Source organism: Amyelois transitella, chromosome 4 (genome assembly GCF_032362555.1).
Source record: "Amyelois transitella isolate CPQ chromosome 4, ilAmyTran1.1, whole genome shotgun sequence".
Classification (NCBI taxonomy): Eukaryota; Metazoa; Arthropoda; class Insecta; order Lepidoptera; family Pyralidae; genus Amyelois; species Amyelois transitella.
Window position 1 is genome coordinate 4922920 of NC_083507.1, and position 25187 is coordinate 4948106.

Here is a 25187-nt window from a genome sequence, read left to right on the forward strand (position 1 = left end):
GCATACAACCTAATAAAATTATTTAAAACAATAATTTTGTTTTAAATAAAAACTAGCTCTTACTCACTTATCACCACGTGTTCCCTCCACAGAAGTGGACGTGTCCGCCTTCTGACTTTTCTCTCTAAACTTGGTTTGGTTTTTGGCATCCTCGGATTTCAGTCCATAGGCATGTCATCTTTTGCGACATCCAGCCATGATCTTTACGGCCTGCCACTTATTCTAACTGGGCCCGATTATAGCGGCATTCCTAGACATCTGTTCTCTCTCTGTCTCTTCTGCATTTTATCTATTATGTCACGGTCATCAAGTCTGCCGTTGATATGGGAGTTTCTCACTTTCTGTGTGAATTAAGCGCCATCCAAAAATTCTAGAAATTGTTTTATTGGTTTTTGCGGAGCTAGCATGGCACACACCACGCCGTTTCTATCACGTGATTAACTATAGCTGTCCCTTGTTACATCCTAAAAAAAATAAAATCAATTTTTTTATCTTGTGTCTGTCTAGTACGTTAAATCTTCAAAACTACTCAAAAGATTTGAACGCAGGTGGATTAAATAAATTATTAAAAGTGTCAAAATCTGTTATGGGAAAAAGAAGAGGTCTGTGACGGTCTGTTGAAAATTTACTTCACGCATTGATTTAACTTTTACACGAAGTTAAATGCGGTTTTTATAATCTTATTTAGTTTAAAGCTATAATTTAACTTTGTATTATCGATATTAATAAAGACAAAAATACACTGTAGCCTCAATTGAATTTTAATAAAATAATACTAATAGAAGTAAATACTTCGTATAATATAGGCTTCGTTTTATTTAGTTTGACTTGTATGTTAACAAATCTTTCAAGTTTAATTTGATCCACTTCCCGGTATCCGATTGAGCTGAAATTCTTCATGCTGGTCCAGAACCATTGACAATGCATGTTAATCATAAACGTGACCTGATGCTGCTGCGAGGATCGGCTCCGTACGAAAAATCTCCTCAGGGGAAAATAGCAGGGACATGAAATTTTGTATACGCATTCATTCATTCAATAACTATGGAACTCCTCAATATTCAACTGCTGAGACTTGAAATTTCGTATATGCATTTATGATAGGCAGTTGGTAGGTCGCGATGCCTAGAAGAAATCTCTACATATTCAGTCAGATGAAATTTTTGAGATTGAATTTACAAATTGAAATTAACACGACAAGCTTTTATTATAATTTCAATTTTGTAAAATCATAAATGAATGTGGTTAATATGATTTAAAATTTTATTTTGATCTTTTTAGGGCACTTAGGCATGTTTTAAAACTTTTTTATAATTATTTTATTACTTTTAGAGACAAAGATTGCATAGTATGTGTGCGGGACTGTACACACACACCCTCGCTGTGTACCTAGTGCTCATTATGCTGTCACTGACAGTTCTTCTTCTGTACCTGAGACTCGTGGAAATGTGGGGAAGTCGCAGGGTCGCGGTTGTCGTGACGCGGCTGAGCTTGGGACCGTTAAGAAACACATGTAGGTTGTGAAAAATGAAACAAGAAAGTTGATTGTATTTGTAGCAAGCCCTGGCGAGATAGGCGTTATCGAGCGGGCACAGCAATTCTCCGATCACCCTATAGCTATTGGAGCACTTCCTTGCGGTTTCTTTAGGCTTCTTTCTTTATGAACCTCTGGCTGTAGACTGACTACTAAATTCGTGCTACTAAGGCACTCCAGTTTTATCTAAACAAAAAGCCACGCCCCCTCGCACTCACATGCTTTCTCGCCTGGCCTAGTTTGGTAATATTTATTTGAATTCTGTACAATGCCTTAAATGGTAATGCTTACTTGCTATCCTATGATATATACAATCTAATAAAAAAAACTTTTAAGTATTTATACGGTGATAAGTTATTTACAAGGGTAGGTATTTACTATTTCTTATCCCAACTATGCGGGGAAATAAAAGAACACAACAAACGATCTTTATTTCAATCGTAACTACCTAACTGAAACGTCATGAAAAGCTATGATATAAATATAAAACATTTCAATTAACTATGAAGTATGCACTATACAATGTCGACTATTAGGTACCTACTCGACTGTTCATTTCACTAAACACTATTTATTTTGGTCTATTCTCGTTATACACTATTTACACAACGCTGTTTTCCGTCGGTTGTCTCGAACAGTATGTATGTATGTAATTTAGTTTCATTTTTGATATCGTATATAAATAGGCACAGGAAAAGGATACAGTACTTTATAGTAATATTAGTCTAAGAGCTACTGAACCCTCCGAGTAACGGTGTTCCTGTAAGGCTAGAAATTTGTAGAGTGATGATTCATAGCACACCAAGGCCAAAAATCATGACCTGGCAGGCATCTGCCCTGCACGTCATCATCACTTTTATTTCTTAAAATGTAAAAAAAATAGGAAAAATAAACTTCCTGCTGTAAGCTTCAAAATTTAATATCATCTATTTTATTTATTGATAATTATAAAAAAATAATTGCCAGGCGATTAGAGTAAGCACAAGTACCTGCCAGGTGCATCGAGAACTGCACATTTTAGGAAGAAAAATAAACTTTCTTCTGTAAAGTTGAAATTTAAGTATATGTTTCAGTATATCATTTAGAAGAAATGTGTACAATGACAGGCGGTTCTGAACAGCATAAGACCTTGACAGGCGAGGGGAAAGATGCTAAGAGCGTGCGAGTGTCAACGATTTTTATATGAAGACGAATCCTACTTTTGAATTACTACGCCGCATATTTTGAGTGACTTTGAAAATTTAAATTTTATATTATTTTATATTGCTATCTTGAGTAATGTGAAGGAAATACTTTCGAGGAAGGTAATGTGTGTTATTTATTTGGATGCTATGCGGGTGTTGCTATACGCTCTTTTGTTTGATAATGTAATAAGTAAGTATGAATATGTACATATGTGCAAATTTTTAACGTATAATATTATTATTATACATGTATAATTGATTATAATGTTCATTTTATGTATTATTGTAAATTTAAAGTGCAACTTGCTTAAAGCTGTGTTGCTGGGTATCGTTGAAATGATTTATACTCGTAACTTATTGGCGTCATTTGAGGTGGGTTCCTAGTTTATACTACGTAGATTGGTATATTTAAGTGTATAAGTTTATAAAGAACGAATGTAACAACATAAAAGGTGTATATTGTTTTCATGTGGTAATCTACGTTTTGGCCGGAAATGTGTTGTAGTGAGTAGATTAAGTCATATTCTTATTTCTTTTTCTAAGAATGGCTGTTTTTGTTTCTGATAAAAAAAAATGAAAAAAGAATTATCGATGCGTTTTTGTTTTCTGTTGTAATAAATTAAAAATCTACATCTAATATGGCACCAACAATTTTAAAAAATGGATCAACATTTCTGAAGTATACGAAAAATTGGGACCCTCGATATGTCAAAGCTTACCAGGATTTCATGCATTTACCGGTTGCGATTTTAACCCGTCCTTTTTAAGAAGAGGAAAAAAAAGACCTTTTAAACTATTAGCAAAATCTTATCAGTATCAAAAGGCATTTGCAGCATTAGGAAGTGCAGAAATAATAGAGAAGAAAGAAGATATTTTTTCAATACTAGAGAAATTTGTGTGCCAAATGTACGGTTGAAAATGTCAAAAATTGAATGAGGCACGTTATGAGAAGTTCCTTACCACCTACGACACGAATAATACCAAAATATTTATGAAAAAAATAATAAGTTATGATGCACCAAATCTACCACCGTGTCAACGCGAACTGCAACAACAATTATTAAGGGCTGCATATATTACAAATATCTGGCGAAATAGTCATTTAAAGGAACCAACGTTTCTTACTCCTGAAAATAACGGTTGGAACTTAATCGATGACCTCTACGATTTCAATTGGTTTCAAGGGGATACGGTTCCCTCTTCTATATATGACATATTACTACAAGAACCAACTAATGCTGATACTGCCAAAGCACAGTCAACTGAAACTGAAGAATATATTTCAGGTAATATACAGTTATTTGATTCAATATACTATAATTGAACGCGATATTCCATTCTTAATCACATTATTAATTGATTGAAATATATTTTTCTTTTCAGAGGAGGAAGAGTCGGATGAAGATGAAAAAAGTAGTAGTGAGGAAGTGTCGGATGAAGATGCTAATTAATGTGAAAAATAATTTAAATTACATAACAATTAGTAAAAGATATTGCATCTTTTATTTTTTTCTTTCATGTCACTGACTCTACATGCAATTACGTTACGCCTCTTACTAGCACGTTCTGAGCATCTTTCCTCTCGCCTGTCAAGGTCTTATGCTATTCAGAACCGCCTGTCATTGTACACATTTCTTCTAAATGATATACTGAAACATATACTTAAATTTCAACTTTACAGAAGAAAGTTTATTTTTCTTCCTAAAATGTGCAGTTCTCGATGCACCTGGCAGGTACTTGTGCTTACTCTAATCGCCTGGCAATTATTTTTTTATAATTATCAATAAATAAAATAGATGATATTAAATTTTGAAGCTTACAGCAGGAAGTTTATTTTTCCTATTTTTTTTACATTTTAAGAAATAAAAGTGATGATGACGTGCAGGGCAGATGCCTGCCAGGTCATGATTTTTGGCCTTGGTGTGCTATGAATCATCACTCAACAAATTTCTAGCCTTACAGGAACACCGTTACTCGGAGGGTTCACTAGCTCTCCAGCTATATGGCTTTTATAGAATTATAGGCCTGGATAATTGCAGTTACTGTGTCATATTAGTGTCATGTCATTGTCAAGAGAGATAGACTAACAGTTTGTAACGGACATACAACGCAATAAATCAGTTTGGCATTGCGTCATCATGCAAGAGAAGCTCGAATGTGTTTTATTTATAAATATCCTAAATAATCATAAATTCCTATATGAAACAGTTACAAAAGGAAATGTACGCAAAACGACCTACATGGAGTCGCGGGCAACAGCTAGTTCTTTTTATATTGTGTGAAGAAGTGTTTTGCATATGAACTAAATTGAGGCGCTCCTTCCATTGAACGTGTTGTTAGATTCCGTGTGCATATCCATGGCAGAACGCCTTGGGCGAACGTATCTTTAGGCCACATTCATTCATTCATATAGTCACGTCTTTATTCCATGTGGGGTAGACAGAGCCAAAAGTCTTAAAGAGACTGGTAGGCCACGTTCAACTGTTTGGCTTTATAATAGAATTGAGATTTAAATAGTGACAGCTTACTAGCTCATCGCCTAAAACGAGAATCCCAAGTTTATAAGCCCATCCCTTAGTCGCCTCTTACGATATCCATGGGAAATAAGATGGAGTGGTCCTTTTCTTTTTTATGTTAGCGCCGGGAACCACACAGCACCTTTAGACCACAGCTTTATTAAAATATCCTTGCCTCGGTCATTGCTTTCTACAGGCAACTTTAATATGTTATGTTGACAGCTGGCGTTACAAGTGTTGCCAACGCATTCAAGTCAACCTAATGATACAGTATCTAAGTTCAGTCTTAACTAATATACAACAAATCTGAAGTCTACGATGTTGCATTATAATTATTGCAATGAAAACATCAGGTTTCAGTAGGTATTATATTGCAGCACGTTTATCGCATTTGAATTTACTTACTACTCCGGTGATGAGTGACTAGAAAGCGAATATTTGATAAATTTACTGAAACTTTGTCGACAGAGTCTGGTAACATTGACCACTCACTGACAGCTGTCACATAGCCAGCCAGCGCTGCGCTGCGAGTAGCACAGCATAGTATCGCATCTGGCACAGCGCTAGTCAACCAGTGAATTTTTTGAATCAAGCAAGCGAATGTCATGCCATGCATGTCAGTTGATTCCGCAGGCAGACCAGTCTCTCCTTTCCAGTCAGCCATGTTTATTTCTTTGGAATGTGTTTGGAAATGGTGGTAGTGATTTAAAAAATATATTGTGAGAATATTTTATTTCATAATTTTCTTAAAACTGTGTAAGTGAAGTTTAAATGTGTTGTCTTGTGTAAGTGAGGTGTGAAATATCCGCAAAGATGAATTGGGGCACAGAGCTTTGGGTAAGTTATGGTAGTAATGTTTTTCCGTAAGATTCTGACGTTCATGACCATATTACTAGTGTTTATAACATTGTGTTAAGCTAAATGCCCTCTTTTTTTTCCTTTCCTTATCACGGACAACATGACAAAGGCAACATGATAAAAGAAACCAGTAAAGTAGGATTGGTTTATAATTTGGGGGCCTAGATCGGATGTTTTTGCAGCTCATAGAACCTGCTACATACCTAGATATAGTTGATGACCAGATTTGAATAGTTTTACCATACATTTATTTATACAAGGTAACCATTCACTTCCCAATTACTCCAACCCATAAATGTACTTACAGGTGATGAATAACTATTTTATTTACAAGGTATTTTTCAATCTACTATTCTTTTTCAATTTACTATTATGTACAGTACACATTATATTTAATTACATTCTTAGTACCTACTGTATTTACTACAGTAGTTTGACTATAGAAATTATAAATTTTTTATAATAGGAAGCTCACATTAAACATATGTAGATAATTGGGTATGCATTGTGAATGTATCTACATACAGTACTTACAAATTAAAATCAAAATTTTTATTCATTATTATAGAGATCGGATATTCGGATGCATATTTACCTACAGTTGGGGTGTTGGGTTAGTATGGAACGTACTTGTGTACACTTAATGTTCTAATTATGTATTCGAACTGTATTCGTACTGACTAAAAATCAGGCGGTATAATTCTGGAATCCCGGTAGGTAGGTAATTTTTTAATAAATATGATCATCCATCACTTATATTTATAAAGGTGTTTATCATACCTAATATACGATAAGTTTCAATTTCTTGTATAATAAAATTTCCGAGATTCAAAATAATTTGAATCCTGAAAGCAAGAAGCCGCCTCCATACTTTCTTAGCCGAAATATTAGTTTAAGAAAATATGCATCTAATTATGCGATCTCTAAGTATAGGGTATTTCAAATTGCTTAATAATTGTCAAATCTTTTGATTTCACAACATTGTTTGATGTCAAATAAATTACTTAAAACTAAGTTGACTGCCGCTTCCAAGGCGTCAGTGCAGAAGAAGCGGTAACAAACTGCACTGCAGCATCTTCTTAAGAAAACTTGTTCCAAGCTGCCTTAGGTTCTAGTCCTACTGAGTCCAAATTCTAGTCACTCTTTCCTGATTTACATAGTAAAATTAAGAAAAAATGCTGAACAACCATGTGGTTCCCGGCGCCATTATAAAGATGATTATAAGTCATTGTAACAAAATCTTTTTTCTTTGAACCATGTTCCTAAGACCATCCTTAAAAAAAGCTACCCTCACTTGGTTGGATCCAACAATGTTCAGAGGATGACAATGCATGAAGTAAAGATTTAGCTTAACTATACTAACATTTGTGATCTGTTTCTATCCAGTCCAAAATCATGGACCCTTCATTGGCACTTGATAAAACAATAGCCTGCTTTAAACAATCAATGCCTGTCCATATCCACATATTGTGTGCTAATATCAATGTCTGCTATGCCAATAAATGAAGAAATAGATTTTATAACTGTAGGCATAGAAATCTATTTTGTTTACCTTTAATTTCGTAGATAAACGAAGCGACTCATACATCTCCTTACTGGATAAAGTAAAACATCCCTGCTACTCCTCCTACAGGCGTAACAATTTTCTTCATTGAAACCAATTTTAATTATAAAAGTCCTAACTCCTGATTCACAAATACACAAATATACATACACAAAACCACCCCAAAGGCCCCTGGACTCTTCTCCAGAGGTGTGGATGCAAAGGAGACTAAAGCCAAGAGGAAGAAGATACACAATTATTATAATAGAAACAATAAACTAATCCACACTAATAATAAAGAGGAAAGATTTGTATTTTTGTATGTTTGTGTGGAATAAACTCAAAAACTACTGGTCCGATTTTGATAAAATTTGGCACAGATATAGAATAGACCTTCAAAAGTGACATAGGCATAAATTTGTTTTTACTCTTTGTTTATTTCAAAATATAAAACACAAAAATATGTCCACCCGTGCGAAGCCGGGGCGGGCCGCTAGTAATTCTTAAAATAAAATAGAGCAGTTGAAACAATATTATGGCCACAATGGGAATCCAATTTTATTTCATTACCGTAAGTTGTAGCCTGCAACTTCATTATAAAAAGTAAAAGTCCACTTATAATCACAAGACACTGCTGACCCCCTGTATTGCCTCTTGAGGGATAGGGAGAAATTTTTTTTATACCAGTATTTGAATTTGATAAGCAATTGGACCTAATGTAAAGATCTCACTTTCGTGTTTTAAGATACAAGTTTAGACATGGGTTAGTTACTATTTTTATATTTTCTATAATAAATCTAAAATAAATCCATGCTATTCTACTTCTAATAACGAAGTTTAATTCCCAATCCTCACATTCAACACTGTGAGTGGCATAGTTACGAAATTTCCATTGTGGGCTGATATTCATAGCAAATTGTATCGTCGTGTTTGACTACAACTAGACAACGGTCATCGCTCTTTACGCACATGTGAGCGAGTCGTATTGCAACGTCCGTTTTGATCTAGAAGTGTGCGAGAGTGGTCAGCGTTGGCAAGCAAGGCCGCTGTCGACCCGCCGCATTCCGTGCTACCTAGCAAGTGAAATGAGACCATTTATTACCTCCAATATATTATAGACAAATATGAAATTTTTTGTGTCGTCGTCTGAACTCTTGTGCTTTTCCGCAAAGCAGTGTAGCCAGCCAACCCCTAAGTTTTAACTGTTGTAACTAAGTTTTTTACTTTTGTAGGTTATATATATAATTTTTATTGTAGAAATATTTTCCTAAAAAAAGCTTATTCTTCGAAGAATATTTGGAACAGGCAACCGTCATTCCGTCGAGGAAATCACAAAAGTACCCTATTAATGGTGAAATTATTTTCATAATCAATCAGTTTAGAACCTATTTTCAAAAAAAGCCCTTACTAACAAATTAGATACTTATAAGTAAAGAAAAGGAAATAGCCTTGATTTTATGTATATATATGTATTAATTGGTCCAACGCTTAATCAGGGAAAATGATAAACGAAACTCAACTGTGCCGTGTGGTTTCCGGCACTCAAGGCTAGCAAACTGTCACTATTTGAATCTCATTCCATCATAAAGCCATACAGCTGAACGTGGCCTGATCAGTACTTTCAAGACTGTTAACTCTGTTCTCTCCTTCCCCGCAAGGAATAGACGTAATTATAAGTATGTATGTAAACAAACTCACTTATTAACTAGTTAGTTACTTCCATTGAGTTAAGATAAATTAGCTGTACGAGAGTGATGTTCTAGTTATTGAACAATTCTCGCCTCTGAACTGAGCAAACTGTTTTTGTCTTTAACAAAATTGCAGTCGAGAGTAAGTTACACAATTGAATTATCAAGTTCTGTCCCTGAACTAGTTCACTAGGCGTTTTGTAACGTGACCTGGTTAGTAGCTTCAGTTTGACAGTGCTGTAGACTTACGAGCTTACCGGAGGACCACGAGATTCGTGCTTCACGCTAAATTGTCATTCCCGTTTAATCGGCTAATGCTTGCCATATTTTATGGTAAAATAGGTACCCGTATCGTATTTCGCTAGTCTTTTGCACTAAGTAGTTACTCAGCTCATAATCATAACTGGATTAACTGTAATCTAATAAAGTATTCGTAGTGAAATGTATATCTAGTGCGTTATTAGCTTAACTCTACTGACAAGAGTTTGGAGGTAATCAACCATATTCCTAAAAATTTTACTTAATGGATTCGCAAAATGTTGTGCAAGTTTAATGTAGGTACTAAGCAAATGAAACCGCACGATATAACATTGTATGGAAACTAGTAATCAATTACAGGGGAGTCTTATGGGTTTATTAATAAAATTATTAGGTTCCTTTCAGGATTAAATTTGATAAAGTGTAGGTATATATGTATCGTATTCAACATAAAGCTTTGGTTGGGATTAACAATAACATATACAATAAGTCCTCTGCCGCCGCCGATGAGATCATCGACCAACGCGGTAGGTATACCATAACAGGCTGGGTCCTTTTTCCTCTCGGGCAACCCAACCCACCAGCCTATTTTTGAAGGCGTGGGTTTACTTTTAAATCGAGCTAATATCATTCGTTCTATCCATTTTATCATCAATATCCATCTGCTATGATGTCTGGGCAAAGAGACAAAATAAACCTTAAAAAAGAGGCGTTTAGGAGTTATAAGTTAGAATTTTATGAGTACATATGTATTCGCTTCGTAATACGGTAAATCGTTACATTAAGTTGAATGGTATATTTATATAGGTTACAGATTTGATGGCGGGTGCGGTCGCAAAGTGCCACTGCTTAATTAAATTGCGCTCAAGTTACCCTTAGTTGTGACCTTTTACGGTTTTTCTGAACTTTCTAGTAATAATTCTTGCCGACCACACCTAGTTATTAGCCTACAAAATGTACCTGTGGAAGAATCATTGAAAAGTTCCAGGTGCCAGCATATTTTTTGCACTTGCTGTCCTTTGGCGTCCATCCAGCATTGGCAGTAGTTTTGATGCAGCCGCGCACCTATTTGGCGAGTGGAGCAGGTCCATTTGCGGACTCGAGCGCAGAACCGGTCCAACCAGAATACACAGGGCCATACTTAAATAATGGGCCAGCGCGGGTGGCCGCACACCAACCACTTTCAGTTCTATTTATTCATTCATAAGGTTTCTAATTCCATATTAAGTAAGTGTGTTTCATGATGTACGTGTACAATGAGGTTGAATATTCCTGAGAGTGGATTTTTGAAAGCCCTTAACGCTTGTTATTGCATCACCAACTCGTAATTCGCTACCGTCATACGCTATCTCCGGTTTAAACACAAACGTATTCCTCGTGTTTTTTATTACTACAATATATTATTGGATTAAAAGATAAGTTAACACTGAAATGGGAGCAGACCTGTTTACATAATATCATAATGCTACTAATTGAAAAATGTTCCCACGCCACGCAGAGTTAGTAACTTGCCGCAATCCGAAACTGCGTTGTTAAAATGTGAGACCCTGAGAAATAACAGTTCTGCATGAGGCGCGATGGATGAGGCGCAAGTCAGTCGGTAATTAAATGCCGATGGTGCAATTAGGTGATCCGGTATACGCTCGCTGGTACTCACTGCTCACGTTACTTTATTCTGAAAGTGGTAATTACACTACACATGAGTGTATCTAGTACGCACCTTAAGGATGTTGTTTCGAATAGGATTTTAAATAAGTAAGTATAACGTTTTTTCAAAAACAATAAAATTAGTTTTATTGAAAAGTTAATTATATATATTATCCCTAATGTTGAGAGTCATAAAGAATAGTATTATTGTACTAACAACTATTTCTTATAAACTTCAACAAAGAGACGGTTTTTTTAATGTTGTCTGTGTACTCTATCATCATAAAAGAGAGATCACCCAAAAATATTAATTAAATTACGCAACCCGTGAATCTGTTACGGTTGCTTCTAATGTAACGAAATTTTTGAATCGTCGTGTGAAAGTTCCGCATTTTCTCTCAGCATGTAGTACGGTGAATCTTAATCGAAATAAGTTCAACCAAAACATACGTTAGGTTAGAAAAACTAGGTCGTATCTTTTATGTATGAACTTTCTTCAAAGTTATGTGTTTTATTAAATTCAAAGAATAATTAATTTTGTAACAGTATTAGGTAACTAATGATATGATATTATGAATAAATATTATTATAATTAGTTTTCTCACAACTTGTTTGGCGTAAGTAGGTTCCTGATTTATTTCTTCTAGGTTCTTGGTAAAAAAGGAGATCGTGTTCAGATAAAAGAAAACATATCCCACTCACACACATAGTCTACTTTGTCAACAGGTTTTTATCAACTTAACTTTTTCATTTATAATATAGTATAGGTAGAGGGATTTATATATTCATTTAAAAAAATAATTAATTAAAATTTTGACTTGCTTACAAATATATATAGTCACATATAACAAATATACACGAAACCGCCGAGCTTGCATGAAGAGAGTTATGAATGTGGATGAAGCGAAGGAAATATTCAGAGATCGTGGCAAGTGGAAAGAGGTAGTTTCTGCCTACCCCTCCGGGAAATAGGCGTGATTTTATGTATGTATGTATGTATAACAAATATTCACTTCTATATCCCTTGCGAGGTAGTCACGTTCAGTTGTATAGTTTAATGATCGAATTGAGATTTAATTAGCCAATCGCCTACAAGAAGAATCCCAAGTTTATGAGTCTTTCTCTTGGTCGCCTTTAACGACATCCATGTGAAAGATATGGAATGCTCGTATTCTAAAGTGCTGGGAACAACACGGTAATTAATTAATTTTGTCTTATACAAAATAAACAACTACAAGCTAAGTAACTAGTTTTAATTAAACAATCAGTTCAATAAACCAACAACATTTAACTTTCTCGTTATAAAGTGTAAATACATATTTGAAGGTCATTTTTGTTACACAACCAAACCGGCTACTGAAATTTATTCAAATCTTGCAAAAACTCAAGCTATTTGTTATCTCCTTGAAACTAGATTTGATTACACTCTCGATTTTGTCACAGATTGAATTTAAATGTAAAACTTTTCGAAAGTGTCAATAAATAAGTGCTAAACACAATTTACAATTTCATATGGAATACAAATTAATTAGGGTGTGAGTTGCAGCAATACAAAAAGGTCTCAACTCAAGAAATTTATTGCTATAGAGCAATATGCTGATTTGGTGCAAGTGCAGGTCAATCTGCGCACGTAATAAAAAAAACATAAACAAAAAACAAAGACTCGTGTCGTGACTTAAAGTTTCAATTGTATATGTGTGATAAATGTAGCGGCTTAAATAACCAAAAGAGTATCCCAAAATATTTGAAAAGTAAGTAAAGTATAGGTCTTTTCCTAAGACCATAACTTTTAATAACACAACTTTTATGTTTTTCAATTCCAATGCTTAATTCCATCATTAAGCCAAACAGCTGAACGTGGCCCATCAGTCTTTTCAAGACTGTTGGCTCTGTCTACCCCGCAAGGGATATAGACGTGATTATATGTATGTATGTTTATGTTTTTAGTAAAATTGAAAGTAACATCCCATAAATAAATCGTCGAGGATTTCAATGTATCCAAATGTAGAATGTATAACAGTTTGCGGTTATTCTGTTCGTCTCAAATTGGTTTTCCTGTACCGTACATCAACACATGTATGAAACTTGCATATGTGCGGCCACTTTGGTTTCTCCCGAAAGGCACGTGTCAGCTAGGAACAGATGCGGAAGCGCATCTATGTAACTACCGTCAATGGGATTTTCATTTGCCAGATCGCTCACTCCTCTGTTTACTTATGGCAGCCATTACTCCAAGTTCGAGGTTATTCACTCTTGCTTGAATTTATTTTAACGTTTTCATTGCCGGACGATTCAATGTCAGTTTGTGATTCATTCATTTAATTTTATTCCATGCATTACCCGCAAGATAAAGAGAGGCTTTGTTTAATTAAATACATAAATAGATACGGTGATGTAATTACTATATAAGTACTTAGTTATTTTCAAACAATTGATTAGTTGCTAATGCGAGGATTCTTATGATAGTGGTCAACGGCATACCCCGGGCTCTTCTCCAGAGAGGTGAGGATGCAACCGGGACTACAGCCAGGAGGGAGATGAGTGAGGATTGTTATGATGTATTCCAAACTTATCTGCGGCTTCTTTTGCACATGAATGTAGCCGAAGATTGATACAAAAGATTTCTCTTTACAAGCCAGTGTAAGTTCCATGAAAAAAGCAGGTCGAATTTACGTACTTTACCTTTGTAACTTAGGTACGTAAAATAACAAACAAAAATCCTATACTAAAACTGACACTTCCATTCGCACATAATTAAATTTATACACAAATTAATTATTATCGTTTTACCAATATTATACGAAAACCATTATTGCAAACATACAATACAAGAAGGAACTAATTAATGAAGAAACTTTTCCGTTTTACGAATGATTGTCTGTAAACATGCTAATCAGTTACTATTTTGGTTTCAGGTAAGTAGTAGTTACGCAATCAGTTCAGCTGCACGCAATTCGCTGACCGGTAACGAATCATTTGATTAACGCCCGATTTGCACAATATCAATGACAAAGATTGTCATCGTTTATGTGATATTACCCGTCTTGTACAAAATGCTTAGAAAGGCGTTGCATCGAATAATTTAAAAGGCATTGAGAAATAAGCCGTAGAATCTACTTAAAAGAACTAACTGAATTTGCAAGGTTGATCATATTATGTTTGAGGATGTCTTAATCAGTATAATCATACCAATAGAATTTATTGATTAGTAATGTATGGCACCGTCCCGAGTTGGTTGCTTATGTTTACAATGCAGTTAGCCGCCGTTTCATCCTGTTGCTTCAGAAACCACAACGCCTCGCTCAGTTAATTATATTCTGGATATTCATATTCATTTTAATACCAACAAATTATCAGTTGATATACCTTTATTTACGATAAGAATTTAATCGGTCAAGTAAAAGTCCTCCCTAATTTCTTACAGATGATCACAACGACGCATTCAAGGAAACGCTAAATTTAATATCCCCTTTAATAGTATGTTTATGAGAATAATTATTTGATAATTGGTAATCTAAATATTTCATTATATTTTAAACGTGATATCTATTCTTTTTCTTGCACATATATTTTCTCTGCTAGAGATAATATTTTTCCATTATGCAATCAGTAACTACTTAGTTATTGTGATTGCATAGGTGCGCGTGGTTGGTATGGCATTAAAATTTTGCTCTTTCTTCATACGGCATGATGTAAGTAGTTAAAGATAGAAGACCGGTTAGACCACAGACGGACTAGCTGCCGTTAAGCAAGCTACTGCGATCCATGATGTATCTATTAAACTTTATCTATCGATTTCACTTTGCAACAAGGGTCTTTAGTGTGTTCTGTCATCGTCATCAATATCGTTATGAAAATTTCTAGATTATGTATAAAATTAAAAGTAATAGTATTCTCTTTGTTTATGCATGTTCACCGTTCATTCATTTTCATTCAATAAATAAATATGAATAAACCGTCGGTGCTCGAATTGGTAAGGCGCTCGGTTAAAACGCGTTTTAAAAAAAATAAAAATAATTGTACTTTCTAAAGTGTTGCAATAAAATAATCTTATCCTTTATTATGCCATTCTCCACTTGTGCCATTAGTAATTAGCCTTGGTTGGTGATTTGATGAGATGCGTTGCGTTCTTTTCATATTACCCTAGTTGACGCCCGCAACTCTGTTAGCGTGTTATTGGTAATACGAAGGTTAAGGTTAATAATCTTTTAACTCAAATTTCGGTACATATTACAGAGTAGTTGGTCCCTTTGGCTACTACATCACATGATCCAGATCTTCCATTTTTTTTTGCCAAAAGAAAATGATCATCAGGTTGAACAACTTTTGTTAAGACGTCTTTTCCACAATTCGGATGATTTAGCTGATATATAATAGTTTTGCATCAGGTGTTCCAGATCTTCGATTTTTATACGTTAACAGAAAATGCTCATCAGGTTGAACAACTTTTGTTAAGACGTCATTTCTATTTTTCTTATAGTTTAGCTGAGTTGTTATGGTTCGATATCAGCAGAACCAGATTCCAAAATAAATTATACCCTATATGTTGGGCATAAGAGCTATACAACAAAAAAGTTTCATTCAAATCCGTTCTGTAGTTCCGGAGATTTGCGTGTACAAACAAACATACAAACAGACAGACTTTTTTTTCAAATTCATGGTCGGTTACTATTTCTTCATAGTTATAAATACATACATGCATATGATCACGTCTATATCCCTAGCGGGGTAGACAGAGCCACCAGTCTTAAAAAGACTAATTGGCCACGCTCAGCTTGGCTCAGCTTGGTTTGACTTAGTGATAGAATTGAAATTCAAATAGTGACAGGTTGCTAGCCCATCGCCTAAAAGAGGAATCTCAAGTTTATAAGCCTATCCCTTAGTCGCCTTTTACGACATCCATGGGAAAGAGATGGAGTGGTCCTATTCTTTTTTGTAATGGTGCCGGGAACCACACGGCACGGCGGCAGTTATAAATAATTTCTTTAAAATATACTCTCAATGTACAGAATTTTTTTTTACTATTTTATTACATGTATTGATTTAAAATCATTCAATTGTTGAAAATATGATTTTTACGACAAAATATTTAGTATCGAACACATTAAAATCAGATACTTCTTACTAGATGTTCATGTTCAATTTCTTCAAATTGGGATTTAAGTGCCTATTTATATTTCTTTCGCCATACTATGCTTTATATAGTGAAAGGCTGTTACTTTCGAATGAATACGCAAGAGTGAATACCATACCCAAAGTAATGTTTTGGTTTTTTTTTATTTTATAATTTATTACTGCGTCAAAAAACCTATAAGTCAGACGCTATAAAATTCCCCGAGGCAAATTCGATGGCACCTAAATCATTGGATCTACATTTGCAGACTGTTGCAGTCTGTTGAAATTGTACTAGTAATGATAATATTTTTCCCTATATATATTAAATAAAATAGATAGAATATACTTTTGAGTTTGTTTCACTTCGACAAACATTAAGCTTACGCTTTGTGTTAATTGAGGGCCATCGTCGGTTGATGTGTACGTGCTTAAATAGTGAGAATTCCCCATTAGACTGTTATTGCACGCTTAGCGTGAGAATTCGCCTTCGAATGATGTTGCGAGCTAACTTTATACGTCTGTTCATGCAGCTGCATAACGAGATTATATTTCAAGGTTCTACTGTGAAAGGAAACGCGACAGTGTATATGTTGACTTTGTCACATAACATGATACATATTGTTAATTTTTTTTTCATACTAGTAACTTAACGTCAAGTCAAGCCACCATCATTACCATCTGCAAGTCTTCTGCTTAAGTTTTATGGTTACATGTGTTGTTATGAGCAAAATCAAAAGTTTCCTTTCAGTCATTCAATATTGAATGCGACACCTGTTTTATGTGAGCACGTGTTTCGTTTTGTAAGTTTAGTTTCGTTATTCTCTTGAATGAATGAATGCTGGTTGGTGCGTTGATGCAAGTTGCACATTGAAATGGTACAATAGAACCGCGACCGCACCCTTCACTCATAGTCATAACATTGTGAGCTTTTGTTGCTTCAGTGTTTGTTTGTTTTTTACTCGGCTGTCCAAAGGAAGGGCACAATATCGGGTGTATGCGTATTTAAATTCGAAATAAAAAATATAAAATTGTTCAAAGATAATTTTTAACCAATTTGGAAATTTCAGCTATGAAAATTTCATCTAGCACTAGTAAAATAACCGTAAACAATTAGAAAAAACTGTTACTAGAGGCAGAATTAAGTAGGTACTATTAATTAGGTAAAAAACAAGTTCGTTACTTTGTTTTTATTTTACAAAAGGACATGGAGACCAAACTTTTGGTCGCGTGCGCATTATTTATTTACAGTACCAAGTGAAAGCATAGGGTTTGGAATCCCCATCTAATTGAAACACATGTTGCATAGCCACATGGTGTTGTCAGTATTATGTCTTCGTTTTTGATGCACACCTGATGAATTCTATAAATAAACTCATTCCGGTTAAACATTGCTACATTCGTGTGTAGGTACAGGCCAATGCAAAATACACATTTTTTTCTAACCAGTAAGTGGTCGTGTAACTCTCTTGTTGTTTTTGTCCTCCAACAAAAAGAGGTGTTGCAAGTTTGACGTTTTTCTGGGTAGGTGCATGTTGCTGCATAATAGGAAAAACCTGGTGAATATTTAAATTTAAAAAACTTATATGTATTCAAACAAGTTTCCGCCCGTAGTTTCCTTTGCAAATAATATTTCTTAATGTTTTTAGTGTATAAATTCTAGTTCTTAAATTTTTATTTTGCGTCTTTACTTTTACTTTCACGCAAAAACTATTTAGTAGTTTTTGCGTGAAAGGGCAACACACATAGTTACAAACATATACTTACGTAAATGAAAGAGACGTGATTGTATGTATGTATGTATTGTATATACTTACGTATTTACAATTAGTAAAATATATTTTTTTTCTACTACTTAAATAAAAAAATTGTTTTATTGCAAACTTCTGCTGGTATATATATATCACATGGTTTAAGTTACATCTCGGTTGATCTGCTAGAGTATAGTCTCGTGGGAAACGGTTCATAGTTTGTTCAATTCGATAAACACAGCTTAGCATCACAAGAGGATAATGCGTCATTGATTGCGGTTCGGTGTTTGAAATAGTTGGTTTTCATTCTCTGTGATATAATTTTAGCCTTTTGATTGTTGATCGCTATTCTCACTCTTGAAATACCATTCGCTTTTGGCTATTCAGTCATAATTCCTCCGCCCTGATCTTAACAGAAATAGCTGCCCGGGTGAGTTATCGACAAAACGCTGACGTCAGAAATGGGCCATTTGGACAATGTTAGATAGTCTGTGCTCAATCACCTCTTAAAATTTATTGACAAACGAGTTGCGTTAGTACAGTGATTTACTTATGAATGTTCGTACGAGTACCGTTTAATGATAAAAGTAAAATATAGTTAGAAAAAAATATTCAAAATTATGTTACGATATGACAGTTAATGCGAATATTGCGTGAATGCACCTATAAAGTTGATTAGTACGCCGCGAGCTATCTCATGGGTCGGCGACACCGTGCACCTGCTGCGGTCGCCGTCGCAACCTACCCTCTCTGACCGGTCCTACGTCCGTTCAACTGTGAAATTATGCACATCTGTTCTTCATGCTGTTCACTCGTAGAACATTCTCAAATTCTAAAGCAAAACAGTAAAAGTAAGGGGGTCAGAGTGTACTCGTCTCGCTTGTGTTTTGTAAGAACGGACAATACAAGGTCGTCTCGCACCTTTAACTTGTATTTGTAAGTATACATTTATGATATTGATCTGATCATTCAGTGTACTTACAAAATGCGTTTCTGTGGTTTTTATTTTCAAGTGATTACTGATTGTAACAGCGGGTAATAATAATCATCAAGAGCAAAGTTTACAAACCTTGTATCCAATCTGGTCAATTGATTTGTTTGTCAAGATTTCCGCTGTAAATTTCTGACGTCTATGCGATGCCAGTTTTAGAAACCTAATACGAAAGAATGTAATATACAGCCACGCTTGAAGTTGAAGAACATAACCATAACGTTAACATCAATAAGTCGGGCACCAGAGTCGGTCTCTGGACTCGGTTGATCGACCGCGGCCGATTACTTTTGTAATGGCTTGGCTCAGGCTCACATTGAAACGTCGAGAACAGTGGGCTGTTGTGAATTGTGCAGAGATGGCGCCGGTCTGCCGATACTACAACGTTCAGTAATCCAAAACTCGTACTAGAATATTTCTGCTTCCTAGTTGTTTAGCATTTAAACATCTGTGTGTGTGACTAACAAGTCGTAATGCTACATACTTGCAAATTCTAATTTAAAGACGTATTTTAATACTAACTAGAAGCTTGTAAAATTCAATTACTGGAACTGTTCAAGAAGTTTTTATCATGTTATATCATTTACAAATTTAATCTTGTTGATACCTACGCTAAATGAAGCTTGGGCAAAATGTATCTAACTGCTGATACTTCCACTGGTGTATTTACCGTTTATCGCGAACAAACACTCATAATATTGTGCTCGACATTCTTAAAATCGGTTAATGTATACTTTCCAGCAACACGCCTGCATTTTTCCACGAGAAAGCGGAAACGCACGTATCTCAACAATAGCTCATGGCTCGTGCCTGAACAACATTCTGCACTTCAATTGTTATTCATAGAAGTGCAGGTTATTTAACATACTTAAGAAAATAAGAACAACGTGATTTTTGTGTATTTTCAAGAATATGCGTCCGTCTTACTGAATTCCTCTACTTGTGCATATCTGCTGCTCGCATACTGCTTTTTAAATAACAAATCCCTTTGTTTATTTTTGGATTGTTCCATAGTGGGGTTCAATTGCGCAAGAATCAAATAAAAGTAATACATAACTATTGACAGTTGTCTACTAGAATACCTTCAAAAATTATCCAACAGGTTCTTTAAATAATATGCTTATCATTAAATTAACCAGTTGTTAACTGTCACACCTAGTAACCCATCCATGCTTATATTTTAAGTGTCAAATTCTGTTTATGATACTTTCATGGGCTGATTTTCATGAAATTTGGAACTGAAATAATTCAAAATTGAGGTTAAGCAAACTTAACTTGGTCGTAGTTACGGGTAGTAGCTACTATATTATATAATGTTTTGATTAGAGTGAATTTTAATAACAGGAAACTTCTTTTGTATTCAACAATAGGCAATATAATGACAAAAAGAATTTAGTATAAAGGGCAACACAATGCGCCCGTGGTCGTCTACTTGCTGCTTCCCACGTAGCTCCACAATAGTGTGCGTATAATACCACGAATTGGTTGCATAGTCTAAGAAAATAAAATGCATTTTTAGGCCCCGGCTTTGCTGGAATACAATCCTGATGTTACATACGTACTATACCTTCCAATCAAACTATTAAAAGACCAGGAAACAAAATTCCTCGGGTAGGTTTAATTAATGCATACAAAAGGACAGACAGCGTGACGCGACTTTATTTTATACAGTATAGTAATGACAAGTCTTTCCTTTAGTTGAGTTTTAAAGTCTATGCGGGAAGAGAAGCAGCTGGCTGACGCTTTGGTCTTTCTTTGCTTCCAGACCAAATATGTGTAGTACCAAATTGTATTTACTGGTTAAAAAATGCTGTTTTTTCTATAAACTTCCGTAGATTTTTAACAATTTTCACAGAAGCAACTACACGCATTAAAGATTTTTCTAATAATAAGATAAGCTCTCTTCTCTTTATACGCTCGAATATTAAATATCTTTCCATGCCTCAACGACTTGTATGGTAAGTACACAAGACATGTTAAAAATATGTCAGCGTAATTAATATTTCTGCTGAGAATATTGCTGCAACCTGGTAATTGCTATCATAAGGTCAACGTACGCAATGCTGTCGACGTGATAAAAATAAAATAATATTTCCAGCATAAAAGTGCATATTTCCTGCACAGACGGGATGTGCCCGCGGTTTAATTCCATCACTGCATTCGCGTAGTGGAAAGCCAGAGCAGTTTTCACTAGTTTGTGGCCCTCAATTGTTGCAGAAGAGCTCAAGCTCGAGCTGGCTGTGGTTGTATTAAAAACTTTTCAGACGGGATTTAAAAGCAACTTGAACTCCCCGCGATAAAAATGTACATAATACATTTAATACACATGCTAACAATTGCCACATAAAAAAGTAGACATTACTAATTAACAAACAGTTCGAGTAGTGAAAAATTATACTTTCTGTTTGTAACTTAGTTCGCTGTTAGAAATTGTTACACGGTAGTTGGATTAATGTCATAAAACAACTGCATCAACGCATAATCTGAACCTTGATAATCATGTCAGTAGGTGACCACGCTTAGTGTATTTCATATTTCATACGATCATAAATTCAAAATAACGCCGTCTAATTTTATAGATAAATTTATGAATAACTTTTAGTAATTTAAATTTTAATGAAGCTTCATATTTAAGAAATTGTGGATTTTTGTTGTTAGTGAAGATGAACAAAAAGCTGAATTTACCACGTCTTTAGGTATCCACTGATCTAGAAGAACTATTTTCATATTCCTTTTTAAACTAGTTTATATCTTACCTATATACCTTCAACGTACTTTTTAAGAAATTGGTGAAGAAAATTGTTTGAGGGTAGTTGAAGCAGCATCTCCTGTGCCAGTGACATTCCATATGTGCAAAGAGCCTAATAAAGCTATGGAAAAACTAATCGAAATCAAGTTTGATAGAGTTCTTACTAGTGGTCAAAGAATCAGCTAGTGATGAAAAAGCTATAGAATTAATTAAATCATTTAGTAAAATCTTACAGGGGAAAAAATGATGTGATGCCGGGTGCAGGTGTTAATGAGCTTAATGCAAGGATTTTTGTAAAATTAGGTTGTAAAATAGTTGATAGTTCTTCCAAAAAAGTGAAACATTTGCCGATAGTAGATCACCATTTGTCTATGGGTACCAGTGATAGTGAGTTTATTTATGTAACAGATGAGAGTATAGTTAGAAGGACTAAAGAAGCTATTGTTTTATAAATGTATATTTTGTAATTTGAAAATAATATTGAGCTTTGTAGTTTCTGGCACTTTTGAACTCCATATCTGTCCAATGGATGTCATAACAGGCGAGTAACGGATAGGCTTATAAACTTGGGATTCTTCTTTAAGGCGATGGGCTAGCAACCTGTCACTATTTGAATCTTAATTCCATCACAAAGCCATACAGATGACGTGGCCTTTCAGTATTTTGAAGACTGATGGCTCTGTCTACCCCGCAAGGGATAGACGTGACTATATGTATGTAACTATGACGAATAACTGCTTCGTTTGCATAATATACTGTAACAATTCAGTAAAAAAACCATTCATTAAATATTTTTTTACGGTTTACCATAAAGTGAAGAGAATTGATATGACACAAATTACTAAATTGATCGTAGTCGTATGATGCCGATTTACATCAATTTCCTGTAAGAGTCAACTGCCGCTCCTTCGTTTGGGGTATCTGTTAAATTGAAGAGACAATATCTGGGGAATACAAATACGAATGCTAATGCAGACAACAACGGTGTTGTATAGACTATTGGAAGGAAACGCGTGTGTAGTAAAATATGTATATTAGTTCTTCTCCATCAAACTGGTAAACGTAGCCAGGCCGATGCAAGTGCCCGCAATGTAAATTGTGCAACGATAAGATGTTATGTAACATACTGCTGCCACTCTGGCACAGTTTTACATATGGAGTGTTTTATGTCCATGTTATTTTTTTCGCAATATGTTTTTATGAATGAATGAGATTTTGTAATTTGGTTGTTCCGAACTATTTCAAACGGCAGTAAACAAAGTCTTGGGCATATCTTTAGGATCTTTTACCAAGAACATACAATAAATCAATTGATTTTTTAAAGACTTTAACAACAACGAATATGTACCTACTTATTTATTTTTTTGTCAAATAAAGTAAAAACACAATAAACGTATGGACTATAAAATGATCTAGTAAATAACATATTGTAAAGATCCTTCGTATTATAGTTTAGAAATGTCCTCAAACTTTCTAAATAGACGAGAGTAGCTTTCCACGACTTTTACTTATCGATGGCAGTACGTCTTTATGTTACGGTGTTATACGCACGTTGTGAGTTGAAATAATATATGGTATTTGATACTACTTGCAATGTTACAACTGTTCACCAATTTTCTTTATACAGGCTACTGAAACAGAAGTAATTTTAAGTAAAGTTCTTTGCTTTTATAACTACAGAAAGCTTAATTAACTTTTGAAATAAAAACCAAATGCATGAAATCTCGGAGACATACTCTCTGACGGCCCATGAATTATTAAGTAATTAGGAGAAAGCACCAAAACAATCGTAAATGTACGTAAGTACGTGCCCACGGATTTGATTCGAATCACTTGATGGATGTTGGCTGAGGCACGTTTTATTACGCCTCTTACTTCATCTGTATTCTATGGTATCTTATAATTTCTTGAAGTTTTATAGCCTCTATCAGATAGTCAAGATTGTTTGTAAGTGCATTTCATATACGACTCCAATACTGATCAGACGACATGTCAAACGCACGGCGTCTGGTTTCACATCTTGGTCCGATATAAGAAAAACTGGAAAGTAATATATTGAACATTCTATTTGTTTTGGGGATTGTTCGTTAAATATAACGAAGGATTCACATAACAATAATTAGAAATTTTGGCATCGAATGTTGCATCATTCAAATTGTAAGTGTAGAAGAAAGCTGATAAATGCATTAAGTACCTATATTTATAAGGCGTGCTGAGCATTAATATGTGGAGAGTTGGTAGTTACGAGTACTTCTAAAATGAAAGTGAATAAAAACTTAAACTGGCCTATGTCATTGTTTTTTTTTAAACTAGGTTTACCTCTCTTCTTTACCTGAGTGTTTTGATTGTTCGCATTTATTTAAGACGTAGCTAAATATAATATGTGTTTGTTACTTTCATTGCTTTTCCAGAAATCGGATTTATTTCAATGTCAATGCATACATTTTAGCCTTAAGACTTTATTTTTAACCTGTTTCTGTATTGAATTCGGATGCGGCGAGACGTCGTTGAGTCACGCAGGGTGACGTGGCAGGGGTGCGCTGCCCCCCGACACCGAGCACCCCGTGACGTCACCGCTAGTGACTAACGCCCGCCCGAAATAAATTGAACTTATTTCCAAGTCTCGACTTTTTAAGGACATTACCATTTGAAATTTTAAATGAAAGGCCTGAGTTGTCATTTATTTTATAAGGCAGCGTTAATTTATGAAAAATCTTTAGAAAACATTTATTTGGTACCAAATAATTGTGAATTAACTACAATGGGTGTATTTTCTTCTATACGTATGTATTTACAAGCGGCAGTCAGAACTTTCCCTGTCTATTTGCGTATTATTAAGACAATTTATAATGTGTTATGAAGATAATGTTGACCGCAGAATTTGATCGTAGATTTCCGGGGCAATACATGCTATTTCAATGTAATTATAACAAACTTTATTATACATATATTTAATTGCTCTTAGATTGGTAGCATTCATATTGATATTCAACGACAAAATAAATCTGTTCTATTTTTGAAATTGAGGGAAATTGTACGTAAAGCTTCCTTATATTTCGTAATATACATTCCACCCTTCAGGAACTCCCTACACGTTCGTATTGCATTAGTGGTATTATTTCCAAAGTTAGGTTCGTTCAGAGGGTGCAATAAATCTAGGGCCCCTTTTCTTCTTATTATTCGAATAAAAGGTGATATTACTGGTTTTATATAAAAAAACTATCTTATTAAACGGAAAGAAATTTCTCCTGGGGATAAGTCCACCGTTGTGCATTATTGTTTGTTTGCTTGTAAATACTTTATTTTCTGTAACTGTTTTGTACAATAGTAACAAACAAACATTCTATTAAATAAAA

At 34.7% G+C, this 25187-nt stretch overlaps 1 protein-coding gene across 1 annotated transcript in view; it reads left to right on the forward strand.

Moving 5' to 3' along the window:
• The first annotated feature begins 5755 nt into the window (after positions 1-5755).
• LOC106138712 (formin-binding protein 1-like) overlaps positions 5756-25187 on the forward strand; it is a 44787-nt gene continuing 25355 nt past the window's right edge. Inside the window, exon 1 of the mRNA XM_013339962.2 lies at positions 5756-6071. Coding sequence (XP_013195416.2) covers positions 6048-6071 — 24 coding nt within the window. The 5' untranslated portion in view covers positions 5756-6047. The remainder of the gene's footprint in view (positions 6072-25187) is intronic.